The following is a 23,911-nucleotide window of genomic DNA, read 5'->3' on the forward strand; positions in this document are numbered from 1 at the left end:
AGGAGACAGGGAAAGAGGAAGAACACGACAGATAGATAGACCGAGTTTTACGTTCTCGTCCGGTGAATCAAACGGTCCATCGATCAACTAAACAAAGATCGAATGTCAGATACAACCTTAGAGATCAGTCGAGAAATTAGAAGGAGGCTACGTACAAAAAGAAAAGAAGCCATTTTGATAAGAGCCATCCCCCGAATCTATCATGGTGTGTTACCACTGGCTCTTGTGATGTAAACCTGAAAGGGAACAACAACAAAAACATTAACCACTCTTCTGAATCGGAACTACAACTACGTGATTTTTGGTCTCTATATGTAGATATTGAAATTATCTTTCTAATGGTATATAGAACTCATGAATTTGGTTGTATATGCTGAAACTTATGAAACTCAGGAAAATTTCGGTTTGAAATTGAATAATAAACTTATGGGTGAAAAAGGCAGATATAAAGCCGGTGGGTATTGAACGAACCTTGAAAGCAGAAGGGCGGACCAGTTGGAAAACCAAGGCATCCCCATCGGCTAGATCGTGAGCAACGGCGAAACCCAGCCATCCGCCGCTGAGTCCCGTCTTTCGGGCTAAGTATATGGTCTCATACACTTCGCCTTCTTCATCTATCAGAGTCATGGCACTGTCCTGTTTCGGTAGGTGTGATCTGCAGAACTGAACCGGAAGACCCTAAACCATATACCAAAAATGGAAAGGTGTTCTGATATGGTCAGAGGGTATATAAGAAAAAGACTCTTGTACCATTTCTGTGTTTCATATCAGTGCTCTACAACATGTGATTGGGTTCGAACCCACGATTATCGTTGGTAGAACTGAGATGAGATTATCGTTGGTAGAACTGAGATGAGATCGGGAAACGGAGTTTCTAATCGACTTGCTTACCAGCCAAAATCCACCGGAAACGTGGGATGGAAGCATGGATTTCACGAGCTTCGGGTACTCATCTCCCAATTCATCCTGCAGCTTCTCAGCTTTCGCCAAGGCCTCTGCTCTGCTTTCGTCCGAAGCGTAAACCCGGTTTGACAGATCCCTCCTCTTGCTAATCCTAAGAATCATTCAGACAGTAACATAAAAAGTTCATTGCAAAAAATCTTCAGCTCTTCTGAATCTGCTGAGGTTTTAGGGAAATCTAATATGGGGAATTGTAGGGTTTCTAAAAATCGAAGCAAAAGGAAGATCTTTAAGTAACACACCTTCTGGGTATCTCCACTCGTTGAACAGTGACCTGCTACCAGTAAACGGAACCCAAATCAGTTTTCAGAAACTAAGAACATAGGAGATCAAACCCCAAATCCGAAAACATGAACCCATGATCAAGAGATGAAATTGACTTGCTTCTTTGTAAACAGGATAAGGATGATTCGAGAGACGGCTCGATCGACGAACTGCCACTAGCTTCTTTTCCTGTATCCGAGGCTTAGACTTCTTCATCTGCCACATGACCCACAGACATAGATGTAGAAGAAAACCTTTGATTTCGTACACATGAACGTAAATTGAAGAAAAATCGAAGAAGAAGTCGAAACCGGAGATGATTTAGGGGAAGTGGACTGGAGGGCAAGAGAGAGCCGAGGGAGATTGAGAGCCTCCATTCGTTTCTTGTTCTCTTCGAGCCTTTCCAGGCGGGATTTCTCGTACGAAGATGGTTTCTTGACGACCATTTTCCAGTTTTGACGGAAACCAAACAGAGAATTTTACCGGGGGTTCTTGGTTTCGGAGGGTCTTGTTTCTCTTTTCCGTGACAGTGATTTGGGTTTCCAAGAGATGAAATGGGGGATGCGGAAGGAAGAACCCTAAATCGACCGTTGGGTACCCACGAAATTTGAATTCCGAACATATCGACTGTGAGAGGTACATGGCCTAGGCCGGGGACCTGCTGAATTTTCAGATGGGCTTTTTGGAACTTCCATACAATTTGGAAAAAAAAACATTATTAGTTAAAAAAAACTGTTTTAAAATTTTTTAAAAGAAAATTACTGTTTCACCAACTTCCATTCAAAAACGTCGTCTTATACAAGATAATATAATTTAAATTGATGAAAAGTGTCGTGACGTGAAATATTCTCTAAATATAATAAAAAAAAAGGATTGTAAAAGGTCAGGGTGAAAAAACCCACCAACAAAAGAAAAACTTCGATAATTAAAAAGAAAAGAAAATGTGTAGAATCATGTCATCTCCTTCATCCCATCATCTGCAGCAACAGCAATATAGAGATCCATGTGACTAGAGAAAATCGCATAATAAATACACGAATTTGTAAAAACAAATTCTCTAATAAATACACAAACTACTGCTAGATAAATACAATAACTCTTTCTAATTCAGATTAAAATCTCTGAATTTTTAAACGATGGTAATTTTGAGGCAATGGTGTATTAATATGAGATTTTCCCACTATTATTATTTATTTTTTTTACCTTGAAGATGTCTCCGAACATTCCTTGCAGAGGATTCCTACGTTGAACTCCATAGAACCTCTCCCCAATCTCATCAAGCAACTTCACAATGGTATATATATACACACACTCGCATTTTATTAGCCAAAGCCCGGGAAAATCCGGAAAAAAAAAAAAAAACACTCGGGAACGGATGAATACCTCATTAAGCAGTGGTTCTCTATCGATGCTAGACTTGAATTTGGTCCTCAACATATTGAAAAGGGGCAATGCATCTCTCTGCAACCTGTGTACCCAAACAAGTTGTAAGACCAAAGAGAAAATAGATAACCGACCGATGTTTATTATGATGACAATGATGGTTAGAAGAACTACTAACGTCTGCAGAAGGTAGGAGATGAATTGGATAAGGTCTGATTCTGGTAGCTCATGATGCTGCCCTGACTCTGCTTGCTTCTTGATTTCGTCCATGACGAAATTCGCATCTCGCATGTTACCCTGAGCTAAGTACCTATACATTCGTCCCGTTATTTTGCCTCTTCAGACCCGTTAAAAGAGCGTATCGAGATGGAGAGGAAATGAGTTTCAGTTCGGTCAACTCACATGAGAACTGCTCGTGCAATGGCCAGGTCGTCTTCACCGGGATAGCACTGCAACAGCATGCAAGATTAAGATCGAGGAATTTGTCATGCAAAACTAGAGAGTAAACTAATAAGCACTTGTATGTAAGCCCGAAAAGGTTTATCATAAACATGGCATGATGAACACGACGGTATCTCCAGTTCAAGAGAATGATAATATGAATGATATGCACCAGAAATGGCCAACCTTTCCCATAAAATTGACCAGCGTAGAAGCGAACTTCGTGGGGTCCTCCCCTCTAACAAAGTGCCGTGATATTCGAACCATGTCCTGCCCCGAATATAGTAATACCATTCATGTCAAACAAACGGGAGATTTTACACAATAATCTATCATCAGCAGAAAAGGCCTACAAGTTCGGGAGACTCGGTATAGAGATAATCAGCCAGCATAACATGCAGCTCAGGAACTCCAGTACTTGGACCTCCAAACTCCGAGGACCACCTAAGACAAAGTGAAAAGAATATTACCGATAAGATTGTGCCTATGAATGATGAACCTCAAGAAGAGTAGCTGAACAAAACATATTATGTAAAGGGAATAAAAAAGTATGTTTATGAAATTTCATAACAAAACCAGGATAGTACATCAATAGATGCTTGCTTGAAGACGAGCAAAAAAAAACTATGACACCGTGACTAACTTTATAGCAGCTCGCAGGAATGAAGATACACTTTCCACGCGTGCCCTTGCTTCCCCGAGGGCTTCTTGAAGTTTCTGGACAGATTCATCGTCGCTTACATCTACCAAGTGAGGAGGCACATGAACCCGAGGAAACAATTTGTACATACACCTGATACGATCTAACGAGAAACATTTCATTATAACCACAGATAAGCACACACCAAACAAAACAAAACAAAATCAATACTAAGGAAATAATACAAAGCATGAACTAAACTAACCAAGGGTTTCATCGTTGCAAGGAGTTGTGGCCTTAACTAAGGTATCGACGAATAGAAGTGCAAGGTCTGCCCCACAATTCACCTGAAGATATGTTATTTTTCAAGAGAAAATCATTCAATTAACAAAAAGCAAAACTAAACAAGAGAATATTCCAGAAACGACATCATTTGCCAGGTTTCAAACTTTGTGATTACATATATTTCCAGCTTCAGGGACACAAGTTTGACAGCCTAATCGAGGTACAACAAGAAAAAAAGGAAAATGAACAAACCTGGCCATGCTCTAGTTGAAGGCATGCTCCTGAAAAGAGTATATCAAGAGCTTCAGAGAATCTCTGAGCAGAAACATATCTGCAGCAAAATGCAAATATATAATCAGAAACATATTCGCCATGATCATGTGTAAGAACCCAATATTAGAGTGACAAGAAAAAAGTAAGCTTTGCATGATCACAAAAGCAAGAATAACGAATCCCAACAGTGGAATTTCAACAAATATTGAAACATTTTATAAATGTAACAGTGATTAACAAATTTGGCTGATGAGGTATACCTTGCACTGATAGATTTGTACATCTGCAGTGCTCCATAGTAATTGCCTCCATCTACCACCTTCTGCAATTTCTCAATATGCTGGAAATGTATAACAAGAAACCCGATTCAACTATCCATGTGGCTTCTGATATTGAAAAATAAGTATTTTCTCATACATAACATTCAAAGGCAAAATAGTCACCCCTAGAATTTGGCCACCAGGTAATCAGATGACAACTCAGTATATGAAAAATTCTAACATTCAAATTTCAAGAGGCAAACAAATAGAGAACATCAAGTCAATTACTCAAAATTTCAAACGAAGTCGAAAGATCACAAAACATTTTCTACACCTCTGTTCAAGTTCATAGAATTCCACACGTTATCCTCGTCACTTTCGATTTCTTACGGTTATCAACTTATAACGATTCACGATCATAAACGGAGGAATAGAATATCATACCTCTTGAGCGGGAGGTAATTCTCTTTTGATTCTCTCTCTAGACATGAATTCAAGCTACTAAGAAATAGGGGGATGGCTCTTCTTCTTAAGTCACCTCCGGACGTCTTCCTTATTTCTTCGATGCAATCCTTAAGGTGCTATCTGATCCAGGAAGATGAGACCCATTGTTCTAATGTAACCATTTAAAGGGTCGAGCAAAATCAAAGAGGGGAACGGCATCCTGCAAACATAACCCCTACATTCGCATATCAAACCCGAAACCCTAACTATATCTTATTGCAGCAGATGCAACTTATATAAGACAAACAGATATCAAATTAAGAAAATAAAAATAAAAGATTCAATCGTTCATCGAGAATCTACTGCGCAGCAAAATCACAGGATAGAAGGACGCAAAGTTTATTTCTTTCACTCATTCCATTTCACAAATTACGAGCGTCTACCACCATAATCATACTCATAACGTATCAAATTCGGCCATTTTTCAAATCTGTTTCAATTTCAGAGAAAAATTCCATATCCAAATAACGATAGACAAACACAATCATCAACTACATATGAATCTATAACCGCATGACAATTCTGTCGAACATGCAACCAAATACAAGACAAAACCCGCATACGAAAAAACATAAATTACATGAGAAACGTAACAACTCAAACAGATCTAAGAACTACGAACCGCGATACGAATCTCAAATTGTACAGAAATCTTCTCTGGTTCTTGATTTCGATACTAGAAGAAGGACGAAATCGGGATCGGAATCGGGTACTCGGAGAACGAGCGAGAGCCAGGGAGAATCGCCACGATTACATTGATACGCACAACTGTATCAGACATTCATAAAATATAAAGGGACGTCGTGATGTCTGATTACTACAGACTTGCACAACCTGTCGTTTTATATTGTGTGCAACGTCGCGTCGTTTTCTTCCCATTTTCTCGAGCAAATCTGACTCACATTTTCAATAAGAGGCCTCAAGCCCAATAAATATTGATTAGCGGTGGCCGTTTGTGGTCATTCGGCCCGGCTGATCCTAAATCCAATCTATCTAAATCCATTTAACCCAAATAACATATAAGTAAATCAAAATTGATATACAAATATATAAGAAAATGGATATATATATATAGATATATATATATTTTAAATGTGAATTCGAATTGAACATTAATCGTATATAAAATAATGAAAAAAACAAATTTATTTATATAATAAAAAATCAATAATTCCATTAGACATAGTAATAGTAAAGTCTACTTACAATATATTTTAGATAACTTTTTTTGGTATAATATTTGAGATAACTTTAGTTTCAAGTTATCTAAATTTAATATTCTTCTTGTGTCCATACTCTATGAAATCCATATCCATCTCCCAAACCAATTAAGTGGACTGTCTCCATCCGAAGGAACATGTTATATCCACTTGGGTTTCCCTCAAATTTTGCAATTATTTTTTTTATTAATTTTGAATTTGTTTAATAGATTGCAACAGCAACGGTATTGCTTTTTAAACGATTTTTTTAATAAAAAGAATACAATTCAACTAGGTTATATATTATATTAGATTCGGTTTGGTTCGATTTTATCTCTCTAACCGAAATAAAACTACTATTTTGAATAACTTGGTTGAACGTATAAACGATGGTCTTTTAAAGCTTACGTAACACAAATTTTGGTTCTAAGTCCGAATTCTAGTTTCATACCAAAACAATAAAATATGTAGAAGAAAATCGTCTATCTTATTCTATAACACACACGGGTAAACTCCAAACGCCCTCAATTACAAATTTCACCGCATATTATATATATATATATATATATATATATATATATATATATGTGTATATATGTTTACGTATCGGGTAGACCTAACGGTATAATAAATTTTTTAAAAAAAAATTGGAATTGTGTGTGAAGTGGTTATAAAAAATGGACCAAACCTTAACTTAATCGAACTCAATTTAATAAAATAGGGTTGATGATGTGTGTGCGTCCCGTAAGAAGCCGAAAAGCCTTTTGCCCTCTCTGCCTTTTGGACCCTTTCTATGTCTATTTGCTTATCCTAATAAGATAATCAACTTATAGAAGACATGCGTATAACATAAAGTTTATTGTTTGCTGAATATATATATACATATATGTGGAATAAATAGAGCATACATTATTACAATAGAATATATATGTTTGACCTTAATTATTGAGATTTTATATACCTTACTTCATCTCTTTCACACGTGTAGTGTAGATTGTTGGTCCAAATATTTTGATAATTTTCTTACATCAATAATAATGTGTGGCCATCTGTGTGGGGACTAATACATTTTGAAGCAAACTAGGGATCAAGTGGAATGCCCAAAAACAATGTTTGAAAACAATCCATAAAATTTTAAAATTTGCAACAAATTATCAGAAGAATATATAAAACTAAAAAAAAGGCAGATAAATATATAACTTATATTATAATTATAAATAAATATACAAGTTCTTTAAATCTTTTTAATTCTCCTCTTAATGTATATGTGTTTGTATTGTATACGTATACGTATATACGATTGTGTAGGTGTGATTTATTTTTTATGCGATATTTTTATTTTACTTTGATGTAGTGTTTTTTTAGTGTTTTGGTAAACTATAGCATACCCATTTATTATGTATTATCTAAAACGTTACTCATTTCCTCTTATATATATATATATATATATATATATATAATCTAACTATCTTTTCGTCATTTTATTCCTCGATTTATCCTCCATCATTTTATATTGTATAATTATTTCACAATTATATTGCAGAAATCACCTTGCACACAATCATTCCATATGATCATTGTTCAACAATCATCTTGTCACATCATCGTGTCACAATCATCTTTATTTTGTATAGTTAGTTATAATTTTTTTGGGTTTACAAATGTCTATTTTTTAGTTTAATTATTTTGTTTATCGTATCAATTAAATTTATTTTCCTATGAAAAGTATTTAATTATAGTTATCTGTCTATAGATAAACATTTAGTCCTAATTTTTAGTAATTTTTTTTCTAGAAAAGTAAGAAAAATTGAATTTTCCTATGTTATTCGTCGTTAATAAAAGGTGATAATGTTCGTAGAGATAAATAAAAAAGATATTAAAAAAATGAGTGGAAGAAAAATAATAGAAAAAATATTAGATGAACAAAGAAATTTTTAAAGATAGTTTTGGTATGGAAAAAACGAATAGTGATTGTAATTTGTTTTTGTATAGTTAGTAAATTAATTATTTTATAATTTCCAAAATATTCAAATTTTAATTATGTTTAGAGAAAAAAATAAAAAAAATAAATAAAAAAACAGTGACGAACGTCCAACTTGAGTCTCCTATTGGACCGCATATTTGACCCACGAATCGACAGGGTCAATATAACGGCGTTAACTAACGGCATTCATCTGTCTTATCTGGCGAAATCCCTCTCCGCTTCTCTTCTTCTCTCTAGAAAATTGGGATCCTTTGACAGAAGCGGCTCGACTTCTTCTTTGCGGAGACCAAATCCTTCTTCACAGGTGAACGAAATCCGAATTCTAGAAATATATTTTTTCTCGATTTCGTTATTGGGTTCTGATTACTCGATTAGGGTTTTCATTTTGCCATTTGTTGTTGATGATTCCTTTGGGTCGAATCTGGATTCTATGCTTGGATTTGGCACGATTATGTTTCGTATTCTTTGATTGAATCATTTTCGGATCCGAGAAGCCGACGGAAATGAAATAATGGAAAAATCTGGTAATTGAACATCTGCGAATTTCGAAAAGAGAGACCTTTTCGTTTGTATTGGCTTCATAATGCTGTTAGATTTGTGCATATGATTGGTGATTTTGTTTGCACAGATCCTTGAATCCATTCAAATTTGAAAGCCCTTCATTTTTCATTGGTTTCGCCAAAACCAGGATGGGGTTGTGTTTGTTTCATGGGTTTTTGAAGGATTTGGATATGTTGTATAGTGAAATTTAGATTGTTCTTGATGTTGTTCTGTGGTCTCATTGATTTTTCTGCTGGGATTTCTTTTTCTCAAATGTGTTTTGAGGATTTGGGTATGCTGTACATTGAAGTCTAGACTGTCCTTGATTGAGTTATGTCCTGTCTTTGAATTTTCAGCTGGGATTTCTGATTTCACTGTGCAGTGACACCAGTACTAGGACAAAAACGTGGAGTTGCTTGTGAAAATCTACATAAATATCTGATGGGGGATTTGTCAGATCTTGTAACATGAAGATATCCATGAGTTGTATCTATGGGTTTGTGGATTGATATTCTAATCTCTGGCACTTTTGGGGTTTGATTCGGTTTGCGAAGATGATGCTGTGTTGCTTTTAGCCCTGTGGGTTAAATCGCAGGAACAAGGAGTGAAATAAGAAGATTAGAAGAAATATGGGGGAGACACTCCTTACGACCCTTTCTATGGAGAATTATCACCCATCTACACTTCTGTCCATGGATTCGGGCTCTTTTACTCATGAAGAAACTGAGAGGGAGACGAACCGGTCAGTCATACTTTCAGGAGCACCCGATATCAATCTCCCGCTCTCATCGGAAGCGAGCCCTCCTCCTCTCTCATGGAACGACCACTGTGACATCTTAGACGTCGGTCTTGGACCTCAGATTTATGAGTCTGAGGCAGTTGTTCACGTACCTAAGATTGCTAAGAAGTACAGTAAGCGGGTGGATAGCATGTGGGGTGCTTGGTTTTTCTTCAGTTTCTACTTCAAACCCGTTTTGAATGAGAAGTCCAAGAGTAAGATAACAAGGGACAGCAATGGCTTGTCGGGGTACGATAAAACCGACTTGCAGCTCGATGCATTCATGGTTCAGCACGATATGGAGAATATGTACATGTGGGTCTTCAAGGAAAAACCCGAGAACGCCCTTGGTAAGATGCAACTACGCAGTTACATGAATGGGCATTCCCGTCAAGGGGAACGTCCTTTCCCTTTCAGTGTGGACAAAGGCTTTGTCCGGTCTCATAGGATGCAGAGGAAACATTATCGTGGCCTCTCTAACCCTCAGTGTCTGCACGGGATCGAAGTTGTTCGGTCACCCAACCTCTCGATGCTTGACGAAGACGAAAAGAAGAGGTGGGTGGATCTTACGGGCCGGGATGCAAACTTTTCTGTCCCACCCGAAGCAAGTGATTATGGTTCATGGAGGAATCTCCCGCATACAGAATTCGAGCTTGAGCGACCGCTTCCTCTGCTCAAAGCCAACGGGCACACCCAAGTGAAAAAGCTTAATGGTACTTGTCTGAATCTGTCAACTCATTCACCGGACCATGCCACTGATGCAATGGATATATACCCCACTTGTGGCAACAAACGCAAGAAAGACTGCCTCGCTCTCGCAAACGGGGATGAATCCTGTTCAACCGACAAATCCCTCGACATGAAATTCCATGCCCCTGAGTTGCCATGGTCAAGCGAGTTCACCGGGGTGATGAAGAACATAAATGGGCCAGTCACGGCGGCGAAAACGGTATATGAAGACGCAAACGGGTTCTTGATCATCATAAGCCTGCCTCTGGTCGATCTAGGGAAGGTGAAAGTGACATGGAGGAACACTCCGGGCCACGGGATAGTGAAGATATCGTGCGTGAGCACGACGTGTATGCCGTTCATCAAACGGCATGACCGGACGTTCAAGCTGTCAGACCCAGCACCCGAGCACTGCCCGCCGGGAGAATTCGTTCGGGAAATCTCGCTGCCGAACCGGATTCCAGACGATGCGAAGCTCGAGGCGTACCGAGACGAAACAGGGACGATGTTGGAGATCATGGTGCCGAAACATAGGACGGGTCCTGAAGAACACGAAGTCCGTGTCTGTCTCCGACCGTTTGAGCTGGAGTGATGGATTTTAAAGCAGAGAGTCTCCAGCTGTTTGTTTTTGTTATTATTATTATTATTATTATTATTATTATTACTGGGTAATTTGATTTGTATGACAACTTTTGTATTGCAAAGTTCTTATTGATTTTCGGATATTAACATATACGATTGATTCTTCTCATTAAATTTTTAAATGGAAATAAATATAATTTAGTGCATAAGAAATTTTGTTTGGAATCCATTAATTTTTATCCTTTCCATTTTTTAGGACAGAACCAAATCACAGGTTTCGAAGCATTTTCGACGTGTAACCGAGAACAGTTGAAATATTTATTTAAAAATAATAAGATTAGATAACCATTGAAATATTTATAATCTGAAAATATCAATAAAAAATTAAAAACCAATATATTTTTAGGTGAAAGTTTTAAAAAGTTGATGTATTTTTAGGAAAGAAACAAAACCCATGTACTCATTTAAGAATTTTTGACAAGTCAATGTACTTTAATAAAATTTTCTAGCATATATTAAAAGGAGTACTAAAATATTCGAATCCAGCAGCAAAATCACCATTCATCATGAAGTCGGGGAACCTCTTAACAGAGACTTTCATCTGGACTGAGAGTTTCTCTCCTGATTATACTAACAACGTCTTACATCTAGAAAATGAGCATACACCAAGATGGCTGCATCATCAGCCTTTTAGCTACCTTCATATTTCGGATCAGCGGTCACATAGTGATAAGCGATGACTAACGCGAATATGAAGATGCCGAGAAAATTGGCCAGGAATCCGAGGTCTTGATCGTCGATCATCTGCCAAGAACAACCAAAACGAAAGGAAAGGGTTGGAGTCATTATCCCAATTCCGAAACTAACAACCCACAAATCGAAATCAAAATGCAAGCACATATTTTCCCGGATCATTTTGTTTTACGAACCCGAAACTTAATGGAGAGAAATGTATGAAGAAAACAGCATTAAAGCAAAATCATAACTATGTAGCCCAAAATGATCGATAAGATTCCAAAAAGAAATGTTTTTGTTATGACACCACTGACAACAACCACCAAAAGAGAAGAACCAAAACCAAAACCATAACTTGATCGGTACCCAATTGCAATCGCAGGTTTTGGTTGCAATTTCGACACACCTATCAATATCATACACTGATTTGCGACCACGAAAAAGAACCAAAAATCGATACTGGAACAGGAAAAGAACTTCCATACCGGGAGGCGGGATCTTCAAGAACATGATAGAAAGTCGGTGTGCAATCCATCTTCCCAACTAATCAAAAGCTTCATTTTGTCTTTGACTAAACCAATACTCAAATCTAGATACCATATATTATAACCCTGAGTTCAAAGTCCCTAATCAAACCATTCAACAGAAAAAAAAAAAGACAATGACCAGAAAAAGTGCCGGTGATCACTATAGTTTTACATTCATTAATTCAAAACAAGAACGATGAAGGATCAGGAATCAACAAAATCTGCAGAATCAACATAATCCTCCCAATCATCATCAAGTTTGGTTTTCTTTTGACTAAGCTAATCATCATGTCTAGATACAACATGACTCGGGATTCTAACTCTGCAATCAAACAATTCATAAAACAAAAGGACCATGATCAGCAAAATTTGCAGAATCAATCCAAACTCAAGGGAAAAAGAGCGATCCCAGTGGGATTCGAACCCACGACCTTTAGATTCGGAGTCTAACGCGATATCCACTCCGCTATGGGATCGCATTCGACGGAAATAGAGACTCGAAACCACATAAACCCTACACGTGACGCAACCGACAAGCCGATTTGGCAGTTCTCGTCGACAGAGACAGATCTACAGAACCGGCGCACACAATGTCGCCCAAAAATCACAATCTCTTTCTCTTCCCAGGAAACAAACACGGAGAAAGAAAAATAACATAGAAATGGCGAAAAACACAGGGATCATCAGGCCGATCTGTTCGAGAATCAAACACCATCGCGGCCGTAAAACGGAGATACGCATTTAAAGACGTACCTTCTCGCTGATCGGAATCTGCGAAATTCCACCGCAAAAAACACGATCGGATCTCGGCGAAGCGATCAGCAAAGTACCTGGATCCGGGATCGGGATCGGGATCGGGATCTGGATCTTCCTCGGAGCAGTCACGAGAGGGATTCCTTTTTTCTTCCTTCTCGCTAATTGGATCTGAGTCAATACAAAACCTCTTCCAAAAAAGAAAGTATTTACAAGAAGCTGGCCCACTACTTATGCCATGTAATCTGGCCCAAGTATTTTTTCTCTTGGGCCTTGGGCCTTACCCACTGCGTTTTTTTATTTCTAAATTTCGTTTTGATTTGGAAAAAATAGAATAAAATCGAATCAATTTCGAAAATGTATTGTAAAATCCAGAGATTGAGGGCAAAAATGGTAAATAATGATGCTAAATGCGAAACATTTCAATACTACGAGAACTTAAATGACAATATATATATATATATATTTTATTTTTTTTTCATGTTCTCTCTTTTTTTTTTTAAAAAAAATTCAGATTAGATGCCACGCGCACTTGAACAGCGCTTAAACCTCTCACTTAACTAAAAAAAGCGTCGAAATTAAGAGCCTGACAGCTCATCTCTCTCTTTCTCTTTGGATCGATGTGAAGCACGACGTCGAGGCCGACGACAAATCCAAAAGTCCACTTCTACATCTGGAATCCACAGCAACTGTGGCACTTTCCGGTTAATTTCCGATTACCGGCTGTTTTAGGTCGTCGCCGCCGACGGTTACTGCGACGAACTGCTTCGCCGGTGAGATTTGGAACCATGTCTTCGACCTTTAGCCCTGGTCGCAGCCCCGGGAGCTCTCGGCTGCAGCAGCTAGGCGTCGTGGGCTCGGCGTCACGGCTGAGATCTTCCTCGCTCAAGAAGCCTCCGGAGCCTCTCCGCCGTGCGGTGGCAGACTGTCTCTCTTCGTCGGCTCAGGCCGCCAGCTCCCACCATGGCGCGATCCCGTCCTTGGCGCCTTCAGAAGCTCTGAGGAATCTTCGGGTGTGTAGTCTCTTTTCCCATTTTGGTTGAAATTGCGGTTTTGTCTCTTGTTTGGGTCTTGAATTTTTGTTTTCTGGATTTTGAATTTTGTGTTGTGTTGTGGTTTTGATCCGAATCGAATTGATCAAATTTAGGTTTGCCCTGTTCTATGTGTGGGGAAAGGTAGAAAATTTTCGCTATATGGCTTGGTTTTGTTCTATGGTTAGTATTCGGCCAAAAGGAATCTCGCTACAAAAGGCTAAGTCACTGTTCGATTTTCATTATTGTTCTTTGGAACTAAATTGGGTTTGTGCTCAGTAATTGATCGTTTAGTACTCGAGATGGTCCAATGGTCGATGTTGTTTTCCTCAAGATTTTGTTTCATATAATATACATTACTTCAGTACCCAGTAATCATGGTATTTGGTACCAAATGTGGGTGCCAATTCATGGTTATCTGTGATTTGAAATCGGATTGTGACCGAATAGCTGAACAAAACTGGTAATGGCTTTAATTTGAAGATTGGGAAAGTCTGGTCGTGGTTCGGTTGTGGTGGGTTGAACCATTCTAGCTGCTTGAGAATTTCGGGTTTTTTCCACATTTAAGGAGATTATGCGACCTTACAGCTTAACGTTGTAATTACAGGACTATCTATCGGCCCTCTCCACGACTGACTTGGCTTACAACGTATTATTAGAACATACTATAGCAGAGAGAGACCACAGGTAATTGATTGGTGTGCACATGTCTGCCAGCATTCAATGCAAAGCTTGAGTCTTTCAATAGAATCGGACACGTTCATGTAGGAAGTACATCATTTTTGGATGGGTGACGTGCTTTTGATTCTTTCACAGAGCTGTTATGTTAGGTGATATGATAGTGATACTATGTAATCTTATTTAAGCTCGAGAATTCAATGGAACAAAAATTTATTTGAATGGGGAAGCCTTGAATGGATAGAAATATTTGGCTATAAGAACCTGATGTCGAAGAACTTCACGACTGTGAGCACGAAAGATATCCAAGAATCAAGATTGAAAGTGGGAGATGTTCATGAAAAAGAGGATAATGTTAATGTATATACAATCACGAATGGAATGTGTTGTATCTTTAAGCCCAAAATATGAGAAAGCTTTATTGAATCCATCGGCTCTGTACGCTACAAGATAACCTGTATGTAATGTGTTTTGTCGTCGACAATTGTCAGGATAAGTTACTGAGTGAATGCATCATCTACCTCGACTGGCCACCAAATGAATTAAGGATTTCTTGCTGCCTGGAGATCTAGTTTATTAGGAACTCGTAGAGCTGAGAGATACAATCTATAATCTAAGATAAAAAAAACTTTCCGGGTATCACATTGTTTCAAGTATTATTTATTTCTAATTTTTCACCTGATTTTCTGCAGTCCAGCTGTGGTTACGAGATGTGTGGTGCTTCTGAAAAGATATCTATTAAGGCAAGATTTTCCTGCATAGAGTCTAAAGTTTTGGTTTGCTGTGCTTCTTTGAGCTAGCATCGTTTTTCCTTTTATTATAGTTCCGAAGATATTCCTGTTATTATAACAACACTATATGTTCTGTGAATGAGATTTCTAGGCTTTACTAATAATTTCTTAGATCACATGGATGTGGAGAAAGCAGATTTGTCGTGTAAAACTAGAATTTAGCATGCGACTTTCTTTTAGCTATTAAGGTCATTTCTTAGATCACTTGGTTACTAGACTGTCTTTTATGGGTTCTATAATTTCAATGATTGAATGGGTCAGTGTGTTTCTCATGCTACAGATATAAGCCCAGTGAGGAGACCCTACTGCAGATCGATAGGTTTTGTGTGAACCTCATTGCTGAATGTAATACTAGCCTGAAACAAAAGTCAATGCCTGTTTTATCAGCACCAACAGGTGCTTCTCCTTTGCCGGTTTCAAGTTTTGCGTCTCCCGCTCTGGTAAAGTCGTTAAACTATGTGCGTTCCCTTGTGGCCTTACATATTCCAAGACGGTCCTTCCAACCAGCTGCATTTGCGGGTGCCACTCCTGCATCAAGACAACTATTGCCATCATTATCCTCCTTGTTGAGCAGATCCTTTAACTCCCAATTAAGTCCTGCAAATGCCATAGAATCTCCACAGAAAAAGGATGCTTCAAATCTATCTATTTCAAACTTGTCAGATATACGAGAGGTTGATGTTGTAGAAGAAACTGAATACATTTCATCAGACATGCTGAAGTGGCGCTGGGTTGGGGAGCACCAATTATCTTCGGTTTCCAGTGAAAGGTACCTAACTTTTTCTCTTGCATACACATGCAAATGGGGAATTGTTTTTTTAATGTTTTTTCCCTGTAGTTGTATGTTGCTATATGTTAATAAACAGACACAGAGATAGTTTCAACAGTTCAGCTCCCTCCTCCGTTAAATCGTTGTTTCAATTCGTGATTGTCTAACATTTTTGCTTTGCGTTGTTAGCGATCGGACTGTGAATCTCCAGGACATGAACAACCGAAATCTTCTTGAAGTTGGTGCCGCCGGTCTGCTTGTAGGAGATATGGAAACTAAGATGAAGGGTCAGCCTTGGAAATATTTCGGTACCAGTGAGATGCCTTACTTAGACCAACTATTGCAGCCATCTTCAGTCACAATGATAACAAACTCAGCTTCAGCTCGCTCTCACTTGAGAGCAATAACAGCTTCCAAACGCACTAAAACTGGGCCTCATCAGATTTGGTTGGTACTCTTATCATGTTTTTATCTGAAACATATTGCAAATCAGTTAATTGGGATTATAGTTCCTTTTTCTGCAATGCAAACTTTTCATGTAGCTCTTTTCTAGTATGTTTGCTAGGAGACTGCAAGAGGAAAAGATTTCAAAAAGTCACTGTATCGCTTTCTTTGGGAATTGGGAGCTTATGCCGTCATTTTGGTTGGCTAGGAATATATAAAGGCATTTGTCAATTGTGATAACGCTGTAGAAGTTAAAAATTGTTCATTGTTTCTTCTTTTTAGTTATAATCATTGTTTTATAAAGCTCACACCAATGGAGTTTTCATGATTTGCAGGGATGATTCCACCGTGAGCACATTTCGCCCACGTGCCAGGCCACTTTTTCAGTATCGTCATTACAGGTAAAAATCAAATGACTATGTGGTCATTGGCCATCTTGCTATAATCACTCCTGACCTGTTCATTGAACGCTTTAAGTTTATTTCCTAGTTGCATTAATGATCACAAAAATTTTGTTTAGTGGCATAAATATCAACTGGAGCACTTTAGTTCACGCTTGCAATCCTGAAAGTCCATCTGCTTTTTGGATTGAATTATGAAGTGGTTTCTCACAGCGCTTTTAATATTGTCTATGTGTGTTCTACATCACTCAAGTGCAGAAATAACAGCCTTTTTATTGTGATTGCAAAGAAAATGTGCGGAAGTATCCTTGTGGTGCAAACTTATAGCTCTTGCTTAATCATAAAAAAGATAACTCTTGATAACAGAATTTCTCTTGATTGTGCAGTGAGCAACAACCACTGCGTTTGAATTCCGCAGAGGTAGGTGAGGTGATAGCTGCTGTTTGTTCTGAGGCATCGTCCACTACTTCGAATCAAATGACTTTATCACCCCAATTAACCAGGAAGAATGCAAAGCCCTCGATGGATGTGGCTGTGAGCGTGCTTATCAAGCTTGTTATTGACATGTATGTTCTGTCATATTCTACTGTATTTTCCTGCATCGAACATGTCAATCTGCTATCTACATTTATGAAAATGTTGCACTTATGTTTGTAGTTACTTGATCGAATATTTTATCATTTTATTTAGATTCTGTTTGATTGTCCCTTTCCTCTCTTCTATTACTGTTAATGACCTAACGGGGCAAATTGTTATGTGACACATAACTTTTGTAGGTATGTCTTGGATCCTGGAATTGCTGCTCCTCTTACTCTGTCCATGCTTGAGGTTTGGCCTTTTGACGCACAAATGTGATAGGATGATATTTAAACTACTTCCTTATTTTTTCTCTTTCCTGCTTGAAAATCTTGTCTCAGGAAATGCTCTGCTCTCCAAAAGGCGCTTGTAGGATTCGTGTTTTCGATTTGGTTCTAAATCTCGGGGTTCATGCACAATTGCTAGAGCCAATGACAAATGATGATGCCACCACAATTGAAGAAGAATACATCCAAGAATCTTATATTGACAATGAAAATAAACTTATGATGCAAGGGACAATAACGAAAGACTTGTCTAAAATGTCAAGCACTTCTTCAGCTATTGAGAACTTTGAGTCTTGGATATTGGGCATTTTGTTTGAAATACTGCTTCTTCTGGTTCAGGTTTGTTACCATCTTCCTGCTGCTTCCTTTAATGTAGAAAGATGGTCTGTTTGGGGTCTTATGCCTTTGATGTGGTTAACTTAGGTTGAGGAAAAGGAAGAATGTGTCTGGGCATCTGCTCTCAGTTGCTTGCTCTATTTTATCTGCGACAGGGGCAAAATACGGAGAAACAGGCTGAAAGGTCTTGATATAAGGGTATGTTTCTTTTTTATGGTCGAGCCTTATTTGTGCTATTTGATTATATTTTTTTTTCACTCCTATTCCAACATTGGGTGGCTATATGTGTTAGAAAAAAAATGATTTTTTTTAGACATTTGTAAATACAAGGTCATTCTAAATTATATTATCTGATGTGCTGGTCAATGTACCTGAAATCAGGTTATCAAAGCTCTTCTGGAAACTAGCAGAAGAAATTCTTGGGCTGAAGTCGTTCATTCCAAGCTTCTTTGCATCTTGACAAACATGTTGTATCGCGTTCCAGAACCAGATGGCCCTACTGCAGCTGCATCAAGTACCTCAAGTTTTCTTATAGATCAAGTCAATCTGATTGGTGGCATGGAGTTCATTTTCCTTGAGGTACTACAAAAATGCATTCTGCAAGACAATGAGATTTCTTCCTCAAAATCCATCCAGATAGTGATTTGAGTCAGAGAAATTTTGTGGAGTGATATAAGAGAGTTATCTTTGGATGCAGTACTCACTGGCAACCACTAGAGAGGAAAGAAGAAACCTCTACTCAGTTCTATTTGACTATGTCCTGCATCAAATAAATGAGGCGTGCTTAGCTGCTGGTTTCTCTGAGTATACTGATGATGAGATTCAACCTTTGGCTGTCCGGCTTGCTCTTGCTGATGCGCCCGAAGCTTTTTACATTTCTGTTAAACTTGGAGTTGAAGGCATAGGGGAGATCCTGCGAAGATCAATCTCTGCAGCATTGTCCGGTTTTAGCAACAGTGAACGTCTGAACTCGGTAAGCTTGGTTCCTTAAACTAGATTGGAAATCTTTCTTCTGAGGATCTATAGTGAATGATGAATGTTATTTGTTTGCTCTCATTGTGGACCAGTTACGTTGGCTTGAGTTTTGCATTATTTGTTAGGACCTAAGCTGTTGTTTCTAACTCCTATTTTTGCCCTTGCAGCTTTTGAGAAATATAACAGAGAAGTTTGATACAATAATAGGTTCATTTACTCATCTGGACAAAGAATTCCTGCATCTCAAACAGATAGCAAAGTCATACAAGCTAGTGGAAAGCATGCAATTCTTAAGGAATGATAAAGGCAATTCAGTGAAGCTAGCTTGGGCTACTATACATTCTCTTCTTCATTCAGAAAGGACGACTTATCGCCAAAATGGGTATATCTGGTTGGGAGATCTCCTAATTGCAGAAATTAGTGAGGAAAAAGATCGAAGCATATGGCTGAGCATAAAAGATCTGCAGCAAAAGATAGCCAACTGTAGTGTCTCTGATTCATTGGTTGCTTCTGATGTACCTATTTCGATACATCTTCTATGTGGGCTCTTGAAGTCGAAGAATAGTGTCATCAGGTGGGGTTTCCTGTTTATTCTGGAGAGGCTTCTTATCCGGTGCAAGTTCTTACTAGATGAGAATGAGATACAACAGTCAGCCAGTGGAGATACTAGTCATGATCATGAAGACAAACGACTAGAAAAAGCAAACGCAGTTATAGACACTATGAGCAGTGCTTTATCTTTGATGGCTCAGATAAACGAAACAGATCGGATAAATATCTTAAAGGTAAATCTACTCAGCATCCTTGCAAATGTTTTCTGTTTCATTTGCTTTTCAGACATCCTTGCAAAATGATCCATTGCTGTTCTCATGGTTACTGTCACGCATAACAATTCCAACCAGTTTTTCCATTTTCTTTAGGCATAATGAAAATGATGAATCGTATTGCTTTGAGTTTATTATCTAAGTGAAATATTTTGTTTTCTGTAAATATAGCTCAACTGGTTTAACATATGTGATTGTTGTGCTTTTCTTTCAATAAAACTGTTACCTAGTCGATGCTTAACAATCCTTCTGTGTCTTCTTTCTGGTGTTGCCAAGCAGATGTGTGACATCCTTTTCTCGCAATTGTGCTTGAAAGTCCCGTCTTCTGATGAGGACAAAATCCCCAACCCTGCTGACAAAAACGGCAAATTCGATACTTCGCAACGAAACAGCTGTAAAGATGGTACGGATGAAACTGAAGCCCGGCCTCATTATGTTGCTGTTCCAACTTGTGAGACGGCATCAATGGCAGCAATGCTTCTTCGGGGACAGGCCATTGTTCCAATGCAGTTAGTTGCACGTGTTCCAGCGGCTCTGTTTTATTGGCCTTTGATTCAACTCGCAGGCGCAGCAACTGACAACATCTCACTTGGTGTTGCTGTCGGAAGCAAAGGAAGAGGAAATATTCCTGGCGCAACCTCTGACATAAGAGCCACCCTGCTATTGCTTCTGATCGGGAAATGCTCTGCAGATCCGACCGCTTTTCAAGAAGTGGGCGGAGAGGAATTTTTTAGGTTATTCATCTTCTTATTTCCGGAAAACGTCTGGCTTATTTGTGCAAGTCACTTCAAAACATTTACAAGCTTATGTTTCCATATGCAGGGAACTTCTGGATGATACTGACTCAAGAGTAGCTTATTACTCATCAGCGTTTCTTCTGAAGGTAAAGAATATTTTCTCAAATTATTTCTCTACTAACCTTCTTCGTGTTGAGACTTGTATATATAATAAGAAAAACTAGTTTCCGTATATTATTGTTTTTTCGTTTTTTTGGCTACCTATTGAAGTTTGGGTTTTGAGCAGAGAATGATGACGGAGGCACCTGAGACGTACCAAAACATGCTTCAGAAGCTTGTGTATAGGGCTCAGCAGGTATAGCTATAGTTCTCTGTTTTCTTAATTATAGAACTGCAGTGTCTATGGGTTTTTCTTTGTGTAGATCTTGAATTAAAAGGTGTCACAGATTTATCAAGAAAGGAAATAAAAAGTAAACAAAAAGGGAAATAAAAGATATAATGACTTAAATCAAAGCTGATAATCTGTGACATAATGAATTAAAGCGAAGGTATAATGACTTTTTATTTGCAATCAATACATGCCTATTAGGAATACTTGTTTTCTGATTTCAAACATTTAGTTTGACAACTTGATAATTTTTGAAGGTTCCATGAGTAACTGTTCTACTTTCCAACACATTATGAAATCCTTTGAGATGTAAAACTGTGTTGTCGTGAAAACTGCTAGGCCCGGACTATTATGTTGCATTTGTTACACAGACGATTCCCGGTCAAACAAAAAAATGCCTTTCTTTTTTACATTTTCTGCTATGTTTCAGTTATATGTCTGTGATTGCATCTGTTTATAGAAGCTTCTCTGCTTTCCGTCGTTACTGTTTCTAAGTAGTTCTGGATCATCAATTGTAAAAAAAACGATTAGAACTAACTTTTTTTTCGGCTGCTTCTCTTGCAGAGCAATAATGAGAAACTACTGGAGAACCCTTACCTTCAGATGTGTGGTATACTCCAATTATCAAATGAGCTTTGAACTCGGGCGGCTGTAATTACTTTCGTTTGTGTATTCACCAGAGGCAATCACAATCTCCAAATTTTGATGTATGGCTTCCGAACCTCGGTTTCAGAGAAAACTGTCGAGCTAACTCAAGATTATAGTTTTCTTTGCCCTTTTCCGTCCGACCATCCTTCCCTCATTCCACGTAAAAATAAAAATAGCGAAGGGAAAGACGGATTCATAGATGCTGAACCCTCCATGGAAAATTCTCCAATGCATCATTAAACTCAGATATGGGTTCGAATATAACACGGAATTCGGTGAGTTTTCTGATATCACTTGGCCGCGTTCCCGACTGTTTTTTTTAGTGCTTACGGGTGATTTTTGGTATCGTCTGAAGGTTCTGAAGATAGCATAAGAGAGGAAAAAAACGAAAAGGGTTCGACTCGACTAACGAGTGAACGAGGTTTGAAGCTAAAAGGTGTGGTGTGTCGGCGAAACTTTCCTTCTTTGATGTGTGAAATATAGCAGTTATGGACACAAGGCTGCAGCTCCAGAAATATTCTAGGTAACAATGTTTAAAGACTCTTCTTTTTTCTAGAGTCTAAGAACAAATTTTGTTCTTCTTCTTGAAGTGACCAGTTCCTGTAGAAATGATAAGGGTTTCTTCTTCTTCTGTAGTTGCTGTATCTTCTTGTTCTTTCTTTTGCATTTTTCATGAACCTAAGTACTCAGCTGTCATCGTTAATAGGTCTGTCGGTTGAGTTCCGAGCCTGAAACTGGCATTGTGTTACTGTTTTGTGTACTGATCCAATTGTGAAGGACAATGCTTTTCTCCATTTATTTTGTCATTTGCAGCCTTTTTTTTTCTGGTTCTTTGTTATAAACTTTCTTTAACTCCATATTCTAACATGTCCAAGTCAACAGCTTTGTCTTGTTGAAAAGGGAACATGATGTTTTGTGTAACTATGTGTCCGAAGCTTTAAGACCCATGAATGAAAATGGATTGTATCTCTTCTTGATCATTCGAGCATAATGTGTTGTTAGATGTCTGGTTTTTTTGTTTGTCCATTCCTTTTTTTTTTTTGGCTCTGTAGAGTAAATGAGAGGTGTTAAATTATGTAGGAAATTTGCAAAAAAAAAAGCTTAAATCCAATCTTATTTTTCGATTACAAATTCATGTTTTCGGACTTGATAAGCTCTGATGAGTCTCTGTAACTTCCAAACCTATCAAAAATCGACGTTTATAACCAAGATTGAATGGTTTAACCGGTAAAGAAGTAAAGAAATCTCTTTTCTAATTCGGATTCGAGTTTTCATTTGGGGAGACGTATTTATATGGTCTTTCCGTTATTGTAGGAGATATAGTCGGGAAAAGTTCTAATGTGGATTATTAAAAAAAAAGAGTTGACGTTGATGAGGAATTTAGCCCTTTAACTCCGGGAGAGGTTTTCTCTTAGTCGAATTTAAAGACGAGTCGAGCCAATTCCACGAGATCTGACATTTTATAAGAAACGTGGAAAAACAAAACCAAACAAATATAAAATAAAATAAATACACGACAAATATAAGAAAAGAGGGCAAATCACAGTGAACTAGAGACTAGCGGCAGCTAAAAACCCTACAAAACCCTATTCACGTTTTTTTTCTTCCGGGTTTTCTTTTTCCCCGGACAGGACCCGTGTTACTGTTCCTCAGATTTGTGGATCCAGGGTTCGTTTCGTCCAAGTCCCGGAGAAATTCGTCCTTTTATCTGACATGAATAATCTGAAGCTTTTCTCCGAGGTTGCTCAGAATATCCGGTTGCAATCGAGCGAAGAGGTTCTACAGTTCGCAGCTTACGACATCGACCAGAGTCGCTTGTTCTTCGCTTCTTCTACGAATTGCATTTACGCTCTTCACCTCTCTTCTCTCCAAGTAAGCAAACCCTTTTCCTCGCACTCTCTTTTGATTGGTTAAAGTTCGTTTACTCCTAATTTTCTGGGTTTAGTTTGGAGAAGATTATCGTGTTGATTTGAGTATGGGGTTCTGTTTCTTTGTTTCCTTGATTCGAGAGCCGGGCTGGATTTGTAACTTTCTCTTGAATTAATCTCCTTTCACGAATTATGCTAATGGAGCTTGCAAGTAATCTGGGTATATAGAGACAGCTATTGATGACGAAAATCCTTTATTCGTATAAAGTAGAAAACTTTCAAAAGAATATAGTTGCTTTCGAGTTAAAATCTCTGCTTCCC

General features: G+C 38.2%; 6 protein-coding genes and 1 non-coding gene across 10 annotated transcripts in view; 3 read left to right on the top strand and 4 right to left on the bottom strand.

Moving 5' to 3' along the window:
- Nucleotides 1-14: 14 nt before the first annotated feature.
- LOC104799348 (B3 domain-containing protein At5g42700-like) lies at nt 15-1,921 on the bottom strand. Its single transcript, XM_010521812.1, has 6 exons — nt 1,536-1,921; nt 1,345-1,440; nt 1,203-1,234; nt 892-1,054; nt 472-678; nt 15-236 (listed from the first exon to the last, which is right to left on the bottom strand). Exons 1-6 carry the CDS (start codon nt 1,668-1,670, stop codon nt 201-203), a joined length of 669 nt encoding a protein of 222 aa, XP_010520114.1. The 5' UTR covers nt 1,671-1,921; the 3' UTR covers nt 15-200.
- A 97-nt stretch (nt 1,922-2,018) lies between these two features.
- On the bottom strand, nt 2,019-5,795 carry LOC104799349 (Golgi to ER traffic protein 4 homolog). Of its 3 annotated transcripts, none has more exons than XM_010521814.2 (13): nt 5,633-5,795; nt 4,951-5,091; nt 4,507-4,586; nt 4,226-4,304; nt 3,954-4,035; nt 3,692-3,851; nt 3,402-3,492; nt 3,235-3,318; nt 3,010-3,056; nt 2,786-2,917; nt 2,608-2,692; nt 2,428-2,508; nt 2,019-2,201 (listed from the first exon to the last, which is right to left on the bottom strand). In XM_010521814.2, the coding sequence occupies exons 2-13, from the start codon at nt 4,993-4,995 to the stop codon at nt 2,190-2,192; spliced, it is 978 nt and encodes a 325-aa protein (XP_010520116.1). In that variant the 5' UTR covers nt 4,996-5,091; nt 5,633-5,795; the 3' UTR covers nt 2,019-2,189. The 3 variants fall into 3 exon arrangements, with proteins under 3 accessions (XP_010520116.1, XP_010520115.1, XP_010520117.1); XM_010521813.2 differs by having other exon boundaries at nt 4,951-5,170; XM_010521815.2 differs by having other exon boundaries at nt 4,951-5,185.
- Nucleotides 5,796-8,386: 2,591 nt separating this feature from the next.
- Nucleotides 8,387-10,975, top strand: LOC104799350. 2 transcript variants are annotated; one of them, XM_010521817.1, is made up of 2 exons: nt 8,387-8,497; nt 9,090-10,975. In XM_010521817.1, exon 2 carries the CDS (start codon nt 9,363-9,365, stop codon nt 10,830-10,832), a length of 1,470 nt encoding a protein of 489 aa, XP_010520119.1. In that variant the 5' UTR covers nt 8,387-8,497; nt 9,090-9,362; the 3' UTR covers nt 10,833-10,975. The 2 variants fall into 2 exon arrangements, with proteins under 2 accessions (XP_010520119.1, XP_010520120.1); XM_010521818.1 differs by having other exon boundaries at nt 8,392-8,497; nt 9,116-10,975.
- A 338-nt stretch (nt 10,976-11,313) lies between these two features.
- Nucleotides 11,314-13,017, bottom strand: LOC104799351 (dolichyl-diphosphooligosaccharide--protein glycosyltransferase subunit 4A). Its single transcript, XM_010521819.2, has 2 exons — nt 12,838-13,017; nt 11,314-11,626 (listed from the first exon to the last, which is right to left on the bottom strand). The coding sequence occupies exon 2, from the start codon at nt 11,624-11,626 to the stop codon at nt 11,513-11,515; it is 114 nt and encodes a 37-aa protein (XP_010520121.1). The 5' UTR covers nt 12,838-13,017; the 3' UTR covers nt 11,314-11,512.
- Nucleotides 12,488-12,560, bottom strand: TRNAR-CCG. The gene has a single exon. It is a non-coding gene; the product is annotated as a tRNA-Arg (tRNA).
- Nucleotides 13,018-13,394: 377 nt separating the features above from the next.
- LOC104799352 lies at nt 13,395-22,528 on the top strand. Its single transcript, XM_010521820.1, has 18 exons — nt 13,395-13,850; nt 14,476-14,555; nt 15,239-15,289; nt 15,618-16,106; nt 16,296-16,553; nt 16,886-16,951; nt 17,338-17,517; nt 17,728-17,779; nt 17,869-18,153; nt 18,238-18,348; nt 18,532-18,729; nt 18,848-19,123; nt 19,293-19,910; nt 20,229-20,683; nt 20,772-20,832; nt 20,973-21,041; nt 21,639-21,997; nt 22,078-22,528. The coding sequence occupies exons 1-17, from the start codon at nt 13,626-13,628 to the stop codon at nt 21,711-21,713; spliced, it is 3,549 nt and encodes a 1,182-aa protein (XP_010520122.1). The 5' UTR covers nt 13,395-13,625; the 3' UTR covers nt 21,714-21,997; nt 22,078-22,528.
- Nucleotides 22,529-23,276: 748 nt separating this feature from the next.
- The window catches only part of LOC104799353 (elongator complex protein 1), a 6,138-nt gene continuing 5,503 nt past the window's right edge, over nt 23,277-23,911 (top strand). The window contains exon 1 of the mRNA XM_010521821.1: nt 23,277-23,594. Within this exon, the coding sequence (XP_010520123.1) occupies nt 23,436-23,594 (159 nt within the window). The 5' untranslated portion in view covers nt 23,277-23,435. The remainder of the gene's footprint in view (nt 23,595-23,911) is intronic.

The sequence above is a fragment of the Tarenaya hassleriana genome, unplaced genomic scaffold, assembly GCF_000463585.1.
Source record: "Tarenaya hassleriana unplaced genomic scaffold, ASM46358v1 Cleome6, whole genome shotgun sequence".
Lineage (NCBI taxonomy): Eukaryota > Viridiplantae > Streptophyta > Magnoliopsida > Brassicales > Cleomaceae > Tarenaya > Tarenaya hassleriana.

Bases quoted from the DNA above. Each gene is read 5' to 3' on its own strand.
- LOC104799348 (XM_010521812.1), bottom strand. From the start codon at position 1,670: ATGGTCGTCAAGAAACCATCTTCGTACGAGAAATCCCGCCTGGAAAGG. The intron at 1,441-1,535 runs GTTTCGACTTCT...GTCATGTGGCAG, and splicing joins CTTCCCCTAAATCATCTCCG to ATGAAGAAGTCTAAGCCTCG. The intron at 237-471 runs GTTCGTTCAATA...GTTCCCTTTCAG, and splicing joins TCCGCCCTTCTGCTTTCAAG to GTTTACATCACAAGAGCCAG.
- LOC104799349 (XM_010521814.2), bottom strand. From the start codon at position 4,995: ATGTCTAGAGAGAGAATCAAAAGAGAATTACCTCCCGCTCAAGAG. The intron at 4,036-4,225 runs GTTTGTTCATTT...ACATATCTTCAG, and splicing joins TTCAACTAGAGCATGGCCAG to GTGAATTGTGGGGCAGACCT. The intron at 3,057-3,234 runs GTTGGCCATTTC...ATGCTGTTGCAG, and splicing joins TGGTCAATTTTATGGGAAAG to TGCTATCCCGGTGAAGACGA.
- LOC104799350 (XM_010521817.1), top strand. From the start codon at position 9,363: ATGGGGGAGACACTCCTTACGACCCTTTCTATGGAGAATTATCACCCA.
- LOC104799351 (XM_010521819.2), bottom strand. From the start codon at position 11,626: ATGATCGACGATCAAGACCTCGGATTCCTGGCCAATTTTCTCGGCATC.
- LOC104799352 (XM_010521820.1), top strand. From the start codon at position 13,626: ATGTCTTCGACCTTTAGCCCTGGTCGCAGCCCCGGGAGCTCTCGGCTG. The intron at 16,952-17,337 runs GTAAAAATCAAA...TTGATTGTGCAG, and splicing joins TTTCAGTATCGTCATTACAG to TGAGCAACAACCACTGCGTT. The intron at 18,730-18,847 runs GTACTACAAAAA...CTTTGGATGCAG, and splicing joins TGGAGTTCATTTTCCTTGAG to TACTCACTGGCAACCACTAG.